Source organism: Mobula birostris, chromosome 6 (assembly GCF_030028105.1).
Source record: "Mobula birostris isolate sMobBir1 chromosome 6, sMobBir1.hap1, whole genome shotgun sequence".
Taxonomy (NCBI): Eukaryota; Metazoa; Chordata; class Chondrichthyes; order Myliobatiformes; family Myliobatidae; genus Mobula; species Mobula birostris.
Window position 1 is genome coordinate 141567674 of NC_092375.1, and position 15320 is coordinate 141582993.

General features: G+C 42.0%; 1 protein-coding gene across 4 annotated transcripts in view; it reads right to left on the reverse strand.

Moving 5' to 3' along the window:
• LOC140199418 (thioredoxin domain-containing protein 6-like) overlaps nt 1-15320 on the reverse strand; it is a 75612-nt gene that overhangs the window by 43203 nt on the left and 17089 nt on the right. For 2 of the 4 annotated variants that reach the window (XM_072261481.1, XM_072261478.1), the window contains exons 3-5: nt 15220-15277; nt 10543-10646; nt 9830-9901 (exon numbers count right to left, since the gene is read on the reverse strand). The exons of 1 other annotated variant lie outside the window; for it this stretch is intronic. In XM_072261481.1, the coding sequence (XP_072117582.1) occupies nt 9830-9901; nt 10543-10646; nt 15220-15277 (234 nt within the window). The remainder of the gene's footprint in view (nt 1-9829; nt 9902-10542; nt 10647-15219; nt 15278-15320) is intronic. One more of the 4 variants, XM_072261479.1, reaches the window with a different exon arrangement.

Here is a 15320-nt window from a genome sequence, read left to right on the forward strand (position 1 = left end):
CTGATATTCAGACTAGAGGCCATTACCTGTGGTGTTCTGCAGGGACTGGTGCTGGGTCCACTAATGTGTATCATCTACATTAACGATTTGGGTAAAAATGTAGGTGGCATGATTAGTAAGTTTGCAGTTTGGTGACAAGTGAACGACAAATAAGGTCATCTAACATTATAAAAGGATCTAGCTCAACTGGGAAAGGGGGCCAAGGAATGTCAGATGGAATTTAAGTCAGACAAGTATGAAGTGATGCATTTTCAAAGTTCAAAAGTGCAAAGTAATTTTACTATGAAAGTACATATATGCCACCATATAGAATCCTGAGATTCATTTTCTTGTGGGCATTCACAGCAAATACAAAGAAACACAATAGAATCAAAGAAATATTGTACAAAAACAGTTGGACAAGCAACCAGTGTGCAAAAGACAACAGACTGTGCAAATACAAAAATAAAATAATAATAGTAATATTATTTTCTCAACTGGTGTCATCCCAAAAGCACTACACAATAGCATTAAGTAATTAGGGCTACACACCAATATCTATGTAGATCTTCAGAAAGCCACAATACTAAACATCACTAGAACAGGCCAAAACTACGCAAACTTCTGATAAATTAGAGGAGCTGCTGTGCTTTCTTTGCCATGTTCCTTATGTGCTGGACCCAGTACACATCCAGTGAAATGAAAATACTGAGGAATTTAAAGTTGCTGAACCTCTCCACTTCTGATCCCCCTAATGAGAACTGGCTCAAGGACATCTGGTTTCCCCCTCCTGTCATTAATAATCACCTCCTTGGTCTTGCTGACATTGAGTGAGAGGTCGTTGTTGTGGCACCACTCTGCCAGATTTTCAATCTCCCTTCAATATGGTGATTTGTCACCCCCTTTGATTGGGGAAGTTAAACTACGTCAGGAATAACAGAATCATGGGGCGTGTTGTAAACCAGAGACACTTAAGGATACAAGTGCATAGCTGACACAGGTAGACAAGTAGAGAATATAAGAACATAAGCAATAGAAGTGGGATTTGGTAATTAGCCATTCCTTGTCACGGCTATTCTGGCTATGGACTCAGTTCCACTTGCCTGCCTTTAACCCTAACTCTTACTCCCCCTAGTATTCAAAAAACTGATTGTGTCTTAAACACATTTGGTGATGTAGCCTCCACTGCTTCCCTGGTGGAGAATTCCACAGATTCACTACTCTCTGGGAAACGCAGTTCCTCCTCATCTCAATCCTAAATCTACTCCCTCGAATCTTGAGGCTATGTCCCCTAGTTCTAGTCTCAATTACCATTGGAAACAAGTTTCCTGCTTCTATTTTACCTATCTCTTTCATAATTTTGTATGTTTATATAAGATTCTCTCTCATTCTTCTGAGCTCGAGCGACTATAGTCTCAGACAACTTAATCTTTTCTCATAGCCCAGCCCCCTCATCTCCAGAATCAACCTGGTGAACATCTTCTGCACCATCTCCAAAACAAGTATCTCTTTTCTTTAATAAGGAGCCAGAACTGCACGCAGCACTCAGGTGCAGCCTTGCCATTTCCCTGTACAGTTCTAGCATATGGCATGTTTGTTTTCATTAGATGGGACATTGAGTACAGGAGTTGGGAGATCATGTTACAGCTGTACAAGATATTAGGGAGACCATTCCTGGAATATTAACTGCAGTACTGGTCACCATTTCATACAAAGGCTGTGATTCAGCTAGAGGGAATGCAGAAAATATTCACTAGGACATTGCTAGGACTGGAAGGCTTGAGACAGAATATGCTGGAATAGATTTCCCTGGAGCAAAAGAAGTTGAGAGGTGACGTTAAGGAGAATTATAAAATTATGAGGAGTTAAAATAGATTAACAGATAAAATAGATTGTCAATGTATTTCCCCACAGTAAGGAAGCCTTTAACTAGAAGGCTTGATCGGGGCATGACTGCTCAAGCACGTGGACATCAGCCAGTGAGAACAGCGAGAAGAGTTCAAAAGGAGATGGTTCCTTCTTCAGCGGTTTGATCAGGGCACAACTACGCAAGCGCGTGGACGTCAGCCACTGAGAACAGCAAGAAGAGTTTAAAAGATGCCAGCTTTATACAGCAGGCATCAGAAGAGCGGGCGACGGAGTAGAGGGAGACAGAGTAGGAAGGCTTTGGCTCAATGGGGCTTCGGCGATAATGAGTCAAGGCGAGGTAGGTTATCTGTGGAGAATACAGACAGGAAGAATGTGTATGAGGCCAGTGCTCTGTGCTTAGTGTCAGATGTGGGAAGTCCTGGAGTCTCCCAGCCTCCCGGATGGTCACATGTGCACCAGTTGCGTCAAGCTGCAGCTCCTTAGGGACCACGTTAGGGAACTGGAGATGCAGCTCGATGACCTTCATCTGGTCAGGGAGAGTGAGGAGGTGATAGAGGGGAGCTATAGGCAGGTAGTCACACCAGGGCCTTGGAATAAGTGGGTAACAGTCATGAGAGGAAAAGGCAGGAGTCAGACACTAGAGAGCACCCCTGTGGCTGTACCCCTTGACAATAACTACTCCTGTTTGAGTACTGTTGGGGGGGGAACGGCCTTCCTGAGGGAAGCAACAGTCTCTGGCACAGCATTTGGCCCTGTGACTCAGAAGGGTAGGGAAAGGAAGAGGATGGCAGCAGTGATAGGGGACTCTATAGTTAGGGGGTCAGACAGGCGATTCTGTGGACGTAGGGAAAAAGCACGGATGGCAGTTTGCCTCTCAGGTGCCAGGGTCCAGGATGTTTTTGATCACGTCCATGATATCCTGAAGTGGGAAGGAGAACAGCCAGAGATCGTGGTACATATTGGTACCAACGACATAGGCAGGAGAAGGGAGGAGGTCCTGAAAGCAGACTACAGGGAGTTAGGAAGGAAGTTGAGAAGCAGGACTACAAAGGTAGTAATCTCGGGATTACTACCTGTGCCACGTGACAATGAGTATAGGAATAGAGTGAGGTGGAGGATAAATGCATGGCTGAGGGATTGGAGCAGGGGGCAGGGATTCAGATTTCTGGATCATTGGGACCTCTTTTCAGGAAGGAGTGATTTGTACAAAAAGGACGGGTTGCGCTTGAATCCCAGGGGGACCAATATCCTGGCAGGCAGGTTTGTTAAGGCTATTGGGGAGAGTTTAAACTAGGATTGCTGGGGGGGTGGGAACCAAACTGAAGAGATGGAGGAAGAGGCAGTTGGCTCACAAACAGAGAAAGCTTGGAGGCAGTGCGAGAGGGAGAATAGGCAGGTGATAGAGAAGGGACATGGTTTGAGATGTGTCTATTTTAATGCAAGGAGTATTTTGAACAAAGCGGATGAGCTTAGAGTGTGGATCAGTACTAGGAACTATGATGTCATGGCCATTACAGAGACTTGGATGCTTCAGGGGCAAGAATGGTTACTTTGAGCGCCAGGCTTTAGATGTTTCAGAAAGAACAGGGAGGGAGTCAAAAGAGGTGGGGGTGTGACACTGTTGATCCGAGATAGTGTCACGGCTGCAGAAAAGGAGGAAGACATGGAGGGATCGTCTATGGAGTCTCAGTGGGTGGAAATTAGGAAAAGGAAGGGGTCAATTACTCTACTGGCTGTTTTTTATACACCACCCAATAGTAACAAGGACATCGAGGAGCAGATAGGGAGACAGATTCTGGAAAGATGTAATAATAACAGGGTTGTCGTGGCGGGAGATTTTAATTTCCCAAATATCGATTGGTATCTCCCTAGAGTGAGGGGTTTAGATGGGGTGGAGTTTGTTAGGTGTGCTCAAGAAGGGTTCTTGACACAATATGTAGATAAGCCTACAAGAGGAGAGGCTGTACTTGATCTGGTATTGGGAAATGAACCTGGTCAGGCATCAAATCTCTTAGTGGGAGAGCATTTTGGAGATAGTGATGACAATTCTATCTCCTTTACCATAGCATTGGAAAGGGATAGGAACAGACAAGTTAGGAAAGCGTTTAAATGGAGTAAGGGGAAATATGAGGCAATCAGGCAGGAACTTAGAAGCATAAATTGGGAGCAGATGTTCTCAGGGAAATGTACGGCAGAAATGTGGCAAATATTCAGGGGGTATTTGCATGGAGTGCTGCATAGGTATGTTCCAATGAGACAGGGAAAGGATGGTAGGGTACAGGAACCGTGGTGTACAAAGACTGTTGTAAATCTAGTCAAGAAGAAAAGAAGAGCTTATGAAAGGATTAAGAAACTAGGTAATGATAGAGATCTAGAAGATTATAAGGCTAGCAGGAAGGAGCTTAAGAAAGAAATTAGGAGAGCCAGAAGGGGCCATGAGAAGACATTGGTGGACAGGATTAAGGAAAACCCCAAGGCATTCTACAAGCATGTGAAGCTCAAGAGGATAAAACATGATAGAATAGGACCAATCAAGTATGACAGTGGAAAAGTGTGTATGGAACCGGAGGAGATAACAGAGGCACTTTATGAGTACTTTGCTTCAGTATTCACTACAGAAAAGGATCTTGGCAATTGTAGGGATGACTTACAGCATACTGAAAAGCTTGAGCACGTAGATATTAAGAAAGAGGATGCATTGGAGCTTTTGGAAAGCATCAAGTTGGATAAGTCACCGGGACTGGACGAGATGTATCCCAGGCTACTGTGGGAGGTGAGGGAGGAGGTTGCTGAGCCTCTGGCAATGATCTTTGCATCATCAATGAGGACGAGGGAGGTTCCAGAGGATTGGAGGGTTGCGGATGTTGTTCCATTATTCAAGAAGGGGAGTAGAGATAGTCCAGGAAATTTTAGACCAGTGGTCTTACTTCAGTGGTTGGTAAGTTGATGGAGAAGATCCTGAGAGGCAGGATTTATGAACATTTGGAGAGGCATAATCTGACTTGGAATTGTCAGCATGGCTTTGTGAAAGACAGATCATGCCTTACGTGCCAGAATAAATTTTTTGAGGATGTGAATAAACACATTGATGAAGGTGGAGGAGTTGATGTAATGTTATGGATTTCAGCAAGGCATTTGACAAGGTACCCCATGCAAGGCATATTGAGAAAGTAAGGTGGTATGGGATTCAAGGGGACATTGCTTTGTGGATCCAGAACTGGTTTTCCCACAGAAGGCAAAGAGTGGCTGTAGACAGGTCACATTCTGCATAGGTGACCAGTGGTGTGCCTCAGAGATTTGTTCTGGGCCCCTACTCTTGTGATTTTTATAAATGACATCAATGAAGAAGTGGAGGGATGGGTTAGTAAATCTGCTGATGACACAAAGGTTGGTGGTGTTGTGGATAGTGTGGAAGGCTGTCGGAGGTTACCGTGGGACATTGATAGGATGCAAAACTGTGCTGAGAAGTGGCAGATGGAGTTCAACCCAGAAAAGTGTGAGGTGATTCATTTTAGTAGGTCAAATATGATGACAGAATATAGTATTAATGGTAATCCTCTTGGCAGTGTGGAGGATCAGAATGATCTTGGGGTCTGAATCCATAGGACACTCAAAGCTGCTGCGCAGGTTGACCCTGTGGTTAAGAAGGCATATAGTACATTGACCTTCATCAACTGTGGGATTGAGCTTAGGAGCCGAGAGGTAATGTTGCAGCTATATAGGACCCTGGTCAAACCCCACTTGGAGTACCGTGCTCAGTTCTGGTCGCCTCACGATAGAAAGGATGTGAAAACCATGGAAAGGGTGCAGAGGAGACTTACAAGGATGTTGCTTGGACTGGGGAGCATTCCTTACGAGAATAGGTTGAGTGAACGCAGCCTTTTATCCTTGGAGCGACAGAGGATGAGAGGTGACCTGATAGAGGTGTACAAGATTGTTCATGTGGATAGTCAGAGGTTTTTTCCCAGGGTTGAAATGGCTAGCAAGAGAGGGCACAGGTTTAAGGTGCTTGGAAGCAGGTACAGAGGAGATGTCAGGGGCACTTTTTTTTTTTACACAGAGAGTGATGAGTGTGTGGAATGGGCTGCCAGCGATGGTGGTGGAGGCGGATACGATAGGGTCTTTTAAGAGACTCCTGGACAGGTACATGGACCTCATATAAATAGAGGACTATGGGTAACCCTAGGTAATTTCAAGGTAAGGACATGTTTGGCACAGCTTTGTGGGCTGAAGGGCCTGTATTGTGCCATAGGTTTTCTATGTTTCTATGGCATAGATTTAAGGTCATAAACATGAGAAATTCTGCAGATGCTGGAAATAGGTTTATGGTGAGAGAAATCAATTTACAGGGATCCTGAGGGGCAGGTTTACCACACAGACTGCTGGTTATATGAAGCAAGCTGCTGAGAAGTGGCAGATGTGGATGCAATTATGATTAAAAAACATTTGGAGAGGTTCATGGATAAGAAAGATTTAGATAAGGAGCCAAATGCTGGCAAATGAAACTAGCTCAGGAAGGCTCTTTCATAAGCATGGATGAATTGGGCAGAAGGTCCTGTTCCCATTCTCCATAACTTTATAACTCCTTTTTGATAATATTCCTTCATCCTGCTGCATATTTGATGATCTTTTGGCTCTACTGACTCTGATATTGGCCTCAAGGCACTGAACTCGGAGTTAGAGTGGAAATCAAGATCTGAAGTAATGAGCTCTGAAAACCTTCCTTTGACTGCCAATTGGAATATTTATTATTTCACAATGTTATTTCGGACAGTTTCCATCCCCCTTCAAAGGTTTTTGTAACCACATAGAAAAGAGGAGGTTAATTTATAAAGGGGAATTTTGTTAAGAACTGTCCGTAAGAATAAATAATATTTTATTTTTCGTAAATATTATTACTGGCCTTCATAATACTGAGTTCATTTTATTAAATGACCAAGGTTTATGCTTTCATGTTCTAAGGTGGAAATGGTTTGCACGGAGTTGGTAAAGGTACACAATTGTTTATGCAACCAAGGCAGATGATGGTGAGCATTTCAGGTATCTCCTGTAGAGGGAGAAAATCTCTCCTAGTCTCACTTACAAGAATCTATTCTTTTAGCTGACATGTAATGTTTACATATGTCTAACTTCACAGATGCAAGGTGGGCAGTGTGAAACTGTCACCTCATTAAAGGAAAAATAATTTTGAGGGACATTTTTGAACCATTTTTGACCAGTCTATCTCAATGGTTCATTCATTGAAAAACCCTGAAGACACATTGTAGAGCTCAACAATAAATTGGGATAAGGCAAACATGAGGAAATCTGCAGATGCTGGAATGCAGATGCCGAAGGGTCTCGGCCCAAAACGTCGACTGTACCTCTTCCTATAGATGCTGCCTGGCCTGCTGCGTTCACCAGCAATTTTTAAATGGGATAAAGGCTATGAATCCAGGAAAATTTGTGAAGAGTTAAATGAAAGGAGAGTAAATTACCATGGAATGAGGTCAGCAAAATTCATTTGGTGATTCCAAGATATCCTAAGCTGCTCCTTGAAGGTCAAATTGCTCAACACATGGTTAGTGGTCATTTTAACGATTCAATCAAGATCAAAGAAAACCTGGGCAATGAGTTTCTCAATCTAATTGTTCTTATTTCTCTGTACCATACCATCTGTAAATAGCCACCATGGTCATGAAGGGGAATCACACTGAAACTTATCGAATATCGAAAGACGTAGATATAGTGGACGTTGAGAAGATATAGAGGAGCCTTGGAACAGAGGGCTCAGCCACAGAATACCAGGATGTCCCTCTAGAACAGCGATAAGGAAGAATTTCTTTAACAAGACAGTGGTGAATCTGTGGAATTCATTGTCATAGATGGCTGTGGAGGCCAAATCATTGGGTACATTTAAAGCAGTGGTTGGCAGGTTCTCGATTAGTAAGGTTCTAATTGGCAGAGCAAACTTGATGGACTAATTCTGCTCCTACAGTTGAAGTCAGAAGTTTACATACACCTTAGCCAAATACATTTAAATTCAGTTTTTCACAATTTCTGACATTTAATCCTAGACAACATTCCCTGTCTTAGGTCAGTTAGGATCACTACTTTATTTTAAGAATATGAAATGTCAGAATAATAGTAGAGAGAATGATTTATTTCAGCTTTTATTTCTTTCATCACTTTCCCAATGGGTCAGAAGTTTACATACACTTTGTTAGTATTTGGTAGCATTGCCTTTAAATTGTTTAACTTAGGTCAAACGTTTTGGATAGCCTTCCACAAGCTTCTCACAATAAGTTGCTGGGATGCACAGGACTGGTATAACTGAATCAGGTTTCTAGGCCTCCTTGCTTGCACACACTTTTTCAGTTCTGTCCACAAATTTTCAATCGGATTGAGGTCAGGGCTTTGTGATGGCCACTCCAACACCTTGACTTTGTTGTCCTTAAGCAATTTTGCCACAACTTTGGAGCTATGCTTGGGGTCATTTGGAAGACTCATTTGTGACTGAGCTTTAACTTCCTGGCTGATGTCTTGAGATGTTGCTTCAATATATCCACATAATTTTCCTTTCTCATGATGCCATCTATTTTGTGAAGTGCACCAGTCCCTCCTGCAGCAAAGCACCCCCACAACATGATGCTGCCACCTCCATGCTTCACGGTTGGGATGGTGTTCTTCAGTTTGCAAGCCTCACCCTTTTTCCTCCAAACATAACAGTGGTCATTATGGCCAAACAGTTCAATTTTTGTTTTATCAGACCAGAGGACATTTCTCCAAAAAGTAAGATCTTTGTCCCCATGTGCACTTGCAAGCTATAGTCTGGCTTTTTTATGGTGGTTTTGCACTGGTAGCTTCTTCCTTGCTGAGCAGCATTTCAGGTTATGTCACTATAGGACTCGTTTTACTGTGGATATAGATACTTGTCTACCTGTTTCCTCCAGCATCTTCACAAGGTCCTTTGCTGTTGTTCTGGGATTGATTTGTACTTTTCGCTCCAAAGTACATTCATCTCTAGGAGACAGAATGCGTCTCTTTCCTGAGCGGTGTGACGGCTGTGTGGTCCCATGGTGTTTATACTTGCGTACTATTGTTCGTACAGGTGAATGTGGTACCTTCAGGCATTTGGAAATTGCTCCCAAGGATGAACCAGAGTTGACATCATTTTCTGACGTCAATCCGATAGAAAATTTGTGGGCAGAACTGAAGAAGCATGTGTGATCAAGGAGGCCTACAAACCTGACTCAGTTACACCAGTTCTGTCTGGAGGAATGGAACAAAATTCCAGCAGCTTACTGTGAGAAGCTTGTGGAAGGCTACCCAAAACGTTTGACCTAATTTAAACAATTTAAAGGCAATGCTACCACATACTAACAAAGTGTATGTAAACTTCTGACCCATTGGGAAAGTGATGAAAGAAATAAAAGCTGAAATAAATCATTCTCTCTACTATTATTCTGACATTTCACATTCTTATAATAAAGTAGTGATCCTAACTGACCTCAGACAGGGAATGTTTTCTAGGATTAAATGTCAGGAATTGTGAAAGACTGAGTTTGAATGTATTTGGCTAAGGTGTATGTAAACTTCTGACTTCAACTGTATGTCTTATGGTCTTTATCTGAGCCATTGTGAGTGGAAATTTTCTCTGTGACCTCTTTTTGGCGTTGACAGGAACCTGACAGGAAACTATAAGCAAGTTCTCAGGTCTTAGAGCATATGAGAGTATTAGAGATTGTCTTTACGACAGAGGCACCCTCTCCATCCCTCATTCGCATCTTTCCACCAGAGCTGTCAACGTGCCTTCTGATAATCATGGACTGCACTCACAATTAAGAAAGGCTCCCTGGGAAAAGTACAAGCAGCAGCCAATACTTCAGTCAGCATTCTGTGGAATTCAGATGTGGGAAGGGTACTGCAGGGGAAGAAGCATAACACAATCCCAAAAACATGTGACATTTCCACTTGATGAATCTATTTTAAATGATCTCACCCCATAGAAAAGGAAAGTGGGTTCACATTTCCCCCTGTACTCTTGTAGAGAGTCAACATTGTCCACTTCGGCCTGGAAAATAAATGTGTGATAATATCAGTGGGTTAACTGCGTTCTGGGAGAGTTTTATTTCCTAGCATGACTGCTTATTTTATGGAAATGTTACTCATTCCACATGGGAATGGAGTGAATTTGCCTCTGGACAGGTTAACAGTTCCCCTAAATTTTAGCCATTTGTGGGATAGTTGCTCACTGGAAGGCCAGCATTTCTGCCATATCTCCAAAGGCATTTGAGCTGAGTATCTTGGGAGACCATTTCAAAGGACATTTCAAGGCAGCCACATTGTTGTAAGTATAGAGTCACATGTAGGCCAGATCTCTAAAGCAGATGAGTGAAGCAAGTATTGTAGCTTGAACAATGATCAGGTGGTCATCTTTGTAATCCAGATACATTGTGGGTATTAGATTGTGATGCTTAAGCCAGTCTCTGTGTTATGACAGAAGATGAATGGCCTCTGGCACTGCATTCGGTCCAGGCAAAGCTACTTCATCCACCACACCTGTAACACTATTTTTTTCTCAAACAATGTTTCCATCTAAGACTCATTCAAGGACATTTGGAATTGAGTTTTTTTTTGCTGGATTTCAAATGAAACCAATTTAGCAGTGATACTGCCTTTCTGAAATTCCATACAAAAAAATTAAAGTCTTACCATTGCAAAATGCAAGAGGTCGTCTCCCAACTCATTTTTAATCTTCCGAAATAGGCTAATCACAGCCTTACATGGACCACACCACCCTTGGTACACATCAACCACTGCCAGAGAGAAGAGAACTAGCTGTAAACCAAAACATTCTATCTGAAATGCATGTAAATCTCCTTAAAAACTGATTACACGAAAGCAAGGACGCATATTAACTAAATTTAAGGTATTAATACACGACCTGTTTTAATGTATTGTTTCTGGGATGTGGGCATCTCTGTCATGCCCTGTATTCATGGTCTGTCCCTAACTGTCCCTGCGAAGAGGGCAGTGAGCTGTCTTGTTGAATCGCTGCACTCCTTCTGTTGAAGTACTCCCACAGTGGGGAGGAAGTTCTAGGATTTCAAACTAGTGATTATGAAGGAATTTTGACATATTTCTAAGTCAGTGGTTACAAAGTGCTAAGTGTATCCAAAGCCTTTATTTTCAAGTTGCTCTCAATGTTATTTTTGAGACTTAGGCAAGACAATGCATATTGTTCACCACTGGTGATAAATAGCCAACCTTGCGGTGTTGAATCAGGCTCATCTCCAGATTAACAAGCTGAGCAAGACCTCAAACCTCCAATTGCTCTTCTGCAGACATCCCACCCTGCAAAAACTCGTTTCAGGGAGGTAGCACCATCAATTTGCGGGAGACTTCCGGGAGAGGTGGGATGTCTGCAATAGGGTAGCCCCTTAGCAGCCAGCCAGCTAGTTTAAATAATGTTAGCTATGCTAATGAATGAATGACACCTGTTAAACTCACCTCAACATGTCTTTCACATTTTAACCCACCATGGGCAATAGAAAAGTCACTGTCGCAAACAGCGCAGCGAGCAACAGTGTCATTACTTTTTGACCCCTATTAAGCAGGGGTATACTTTAGGGTAGTCTGGGGTGACGTACGTTTCATATTTTCTTTTTTTGGAACACTCTCCCATGGTGCGCTCTCGCTCACTCTCTTCTCTCTCGTGCATGGTCGCTCTTGCTTTCTCTCTCGTTCTCGCTTGCTTGAGCTCTCACTTGCTTTCTGTCTTGCTCTCTCGCTCGCGCGCTCTTGCTTGCTCTCGCTCTCTCTCGTGGTCACTTGCACTTTCTCTCTCGCTTGCTTGCTCTCTCTCTCGCTCACTCACTCTCAAAAAAATTGATTTCCGTGATATTGTATATAATTTGCGGGCATCAGGGAGCCACTATTCATATTCGGGAGACTCCCGGAACTTCCGGGAGAGGTGAGCTATCTGCTTCTGCTGCTAAAACCCTTGTGAAGGCCTTGCATTTTAAGTCTGCCCTCCTGGCTGCTCTCTGGCCTCTCTCGCTAAACAAATTCATTTTCATTCAAAATTCTGGTATCCACCTTTATTTGAAACCAAGCCCTTTTTGTTCATGGCGCTGCACTGCTCCCCAGTCTGAACGCATTTTCATTCATAGATTATTCTAGTCATTTTCAGAGCCCACTGTGGTCATGCTTTTCTATATCTCACCTCCAACTCTACAACTGTTTGAGACCCTGATATTACTCAACGGTTCTGCATATCCACCATTCTAAATTCATATTTGAAGACCAATCTATAAATTAACAAAGCCGTAGGCTATGGAATTTGTTCCGTAAAGCTCGTTGTTTTCTCTACCTCTCTCTCCTTCATTCTTTTGTTACATAAAACCTATTTCTATTTTTTCACAACACACACAAAATGCTGGAGGAACTCAGCAGGTCAGGCAGCAGCTGTGGCAAAGGATGAATAGTCAGAGTTTTGGGCCGAGACCCTTCATCATCTATAAACTCCTCTCCATAGATACTGTCTCACCTGCTGAGTTCCTCCTGCATTTTGTGTACGTTGCTCTGGATTTCCAGCATCTGTAGAATCTCTTGTGTTTCTATTTTTCCACATTTCCTCATTTCCTAATAGCCCCTGCATGATACTTGCTATTAGATCTTCAACAGTTTTAATGGGGTTGATGTGGTGCCTAAAAATACTTACTTAAGGGTAGTTAGCATATGACAAATAAAACCACCGAAAGTGTCATGTCCAGATGTTTAACATCCAAATGAATGAATCACATGAATGAGCAACTCATGGGTGTGCTTCAACAACATATGTTTTAATTCAGCAGCTAAACCACTGAGGGTGATTATAGGCTACAGTGGTTTTAGCATGACTAGCTCATGATGTAAGCAATAATTCCCAAGAATCATCTCTGTGGTAGTTGAACATTCATTTCAGTTTTTCAGTCATCTCTTGCTTGAGCACGTAAACTAGGTAACTTTGATTAAAATATATTAAAATGAGAAAGGAATTTAAGGCTTACTTCTTCTACTGATTATGCAGAATTACTTCAATCGTCAGCTCAACCTGATCCACTTGCTTCCCAGAGGAAGATGAGGATTATTCAAGGCTGTTTATGTTTTTCATGGTTTTCTATCCTGTATTTATAATCACTGTGAATATTCTTAGCCCAACCTCCAACCAGAGAAGTTACAACAGATAGCTAATTGAATCTGAGATACTGGTCAACATTGAATTGTTATTTTACATGCAGATTAACTTAGGTAAAATACATTCCGACAATGTTGCTGTACTTACTGAAAGTGTACTGTTGACTTCCAGCAATTACTGACGTTTAACTAAACCTTAAGTGCGGATGTTACATTAACTTAAGACATGGGGCCTCCATTAAAATAACTTTCAAGGGGATATTTGTACTCACAAAGCTTAGTATCAAAACAGTACCAGTTGGAAAATACAGGGTGGAATTTCCTGAAAGAGGAGCTAACTATAAATAAACACAAAATTATTTTCATATGTATTCATATTTTGGCAATAACAAATTACTCTTAAATTCCAGCCAATCTTATTATCAAATATGAAAACACAGAACTATCAGCAACGTTTTAATTTCACTCCTTATGGTACTGTCAGTATGAAACTTGAAGTATTATGCAAGCTACTGCCCTTCCGCATCTGGGAGTTACTTTAAAAATCTGTAAGTTTTTTCATTAGCACTGAAACCATAAGAAAACACATTCAAAGAAATGCAAATGCAAATATTTTGTAGGTCTGAATGCAGATGAATTATTTTTTAAAGAAGTTCATTTAAGAGGAGAAAAAGTAGGTTTAGCTGTAAACTCATTCTGAGTGTGTGCAAACTGAGAGCAAAACTCTTCAGTCTGAGGACAGAACCATCATTATGAGCTGAAATGTATTCAGATGCATAGATCTACAGATAGCAGAATCTATGAAAGAAACAATTTAATTTTGTTCTTAATATCTTTTCCTTAGCTTGCTTGAATTTTACTGTAGGTTTCTGATTTACACTGTCCTTATCCATAACGCTGGCTCAAAGTACATAGGAATTCCATGCTTTTCGTCAGCGCTTCATAGTAAAGGACGGTCTAACTTCCTTATCCTGCCTTGGCTAAAGCTCTGTAATTTCTTGAATATAGCAAGGCGTCCCTGTTTGCGGTCCTCTTATCCATGAGCAATTCAATGCACAAAACTGGTTGCTAAGAGCGTCCACACATACAGTGTTCTCTGGTTGTAACTGCCACAAGAATGTGGTTGAGCCAGGTCCTCGGGTCAAAAGTGTCAGGCAGCCTGAATGTTCATAAATGCCCCTAACAGACCATGAAGGAAATTTTGAATATTCTGTATTCAAGCAGGAGTTCTATCCCTCCTGAGAGTTTTACGGGAAATTCCAACATTTCTCTGGAGTATCCAGGCTGGTATTTTCTTTGGTTATACTGGATCCAACCCGTCTCTTGCATTTCCCCTTTACAGGATGCCTGACTGTGGCCATGCAGCTCCCAGCATCAGGTCAGAACAGGCACTGAGGTCATTCCGCATAGGGAAGTGGGCCACATGTTACAAAACCTAAGGACCCACCATCAACACTGTCTTCAGTCTCCTCGCCAACTTCAGACCTTTTGACATTAACACCATTGCCCCAGGTTCAGCTTGGGCTGAATTAGACTATTTGCATCTGCAGCAGCTGGATCAACCCTGCACTAGGTGTCTGATCCACACCTTCATAATCCCATTCAACCCTATTTCACTCTCATTAGCACAACCTCTCCACATCCTGTCTGTAGTGCACTCCTCCTCACTCCAGGATTATGTTTTTCAAAGCTTTTCCTCCTCGCATGATGCCAATGGCCTCATGTAACTTTTGTGGCAGTTTGTTCTCTCTTAAAATTTTCTGTGCACTATAACTCTTACCAAACTTCTCCCAGCCTTGGTGATGCATTTTCTTTTAATTCTGTGCCATTCAATGACTCCACAAACGTTAATTTTTCAGCTGTAACTTTAAGTCTTTCACTGGTGGCATTGCTTCTGTTCTCCAGGAGGTGCTGCTGCCCCACATACCCTCTATCACAACACGAATTTTCAGTTTCTCTGATTTTGTAAGTAATAGTCACTCAATTCAATCTTAATGTTAGTTATGTTAATTTATTCATTTTTATTGAGTGTTAATCTGTTTAATTGAAATACCTTGATTAACAATGGACCCAAGATTTCATATAAATGTAGTAATGTGTTCATAGTTAATTTTGTAGAGTGTGATTTTGTTCCATTGTTATCCTTACTCTTAAATATCACTCCTATTTTGATGCCAGATTGACTGAATTTCACTTTAAGAAATTTCTTACCAGTCAGCCCAGTTACAGCCAGCATTTCATCCCATTGTTCCTGGCTCGAGACAGTAATCTGCACAGGAAACAGTAGAGTAAATGTTGGGTGCAGTTGTGAG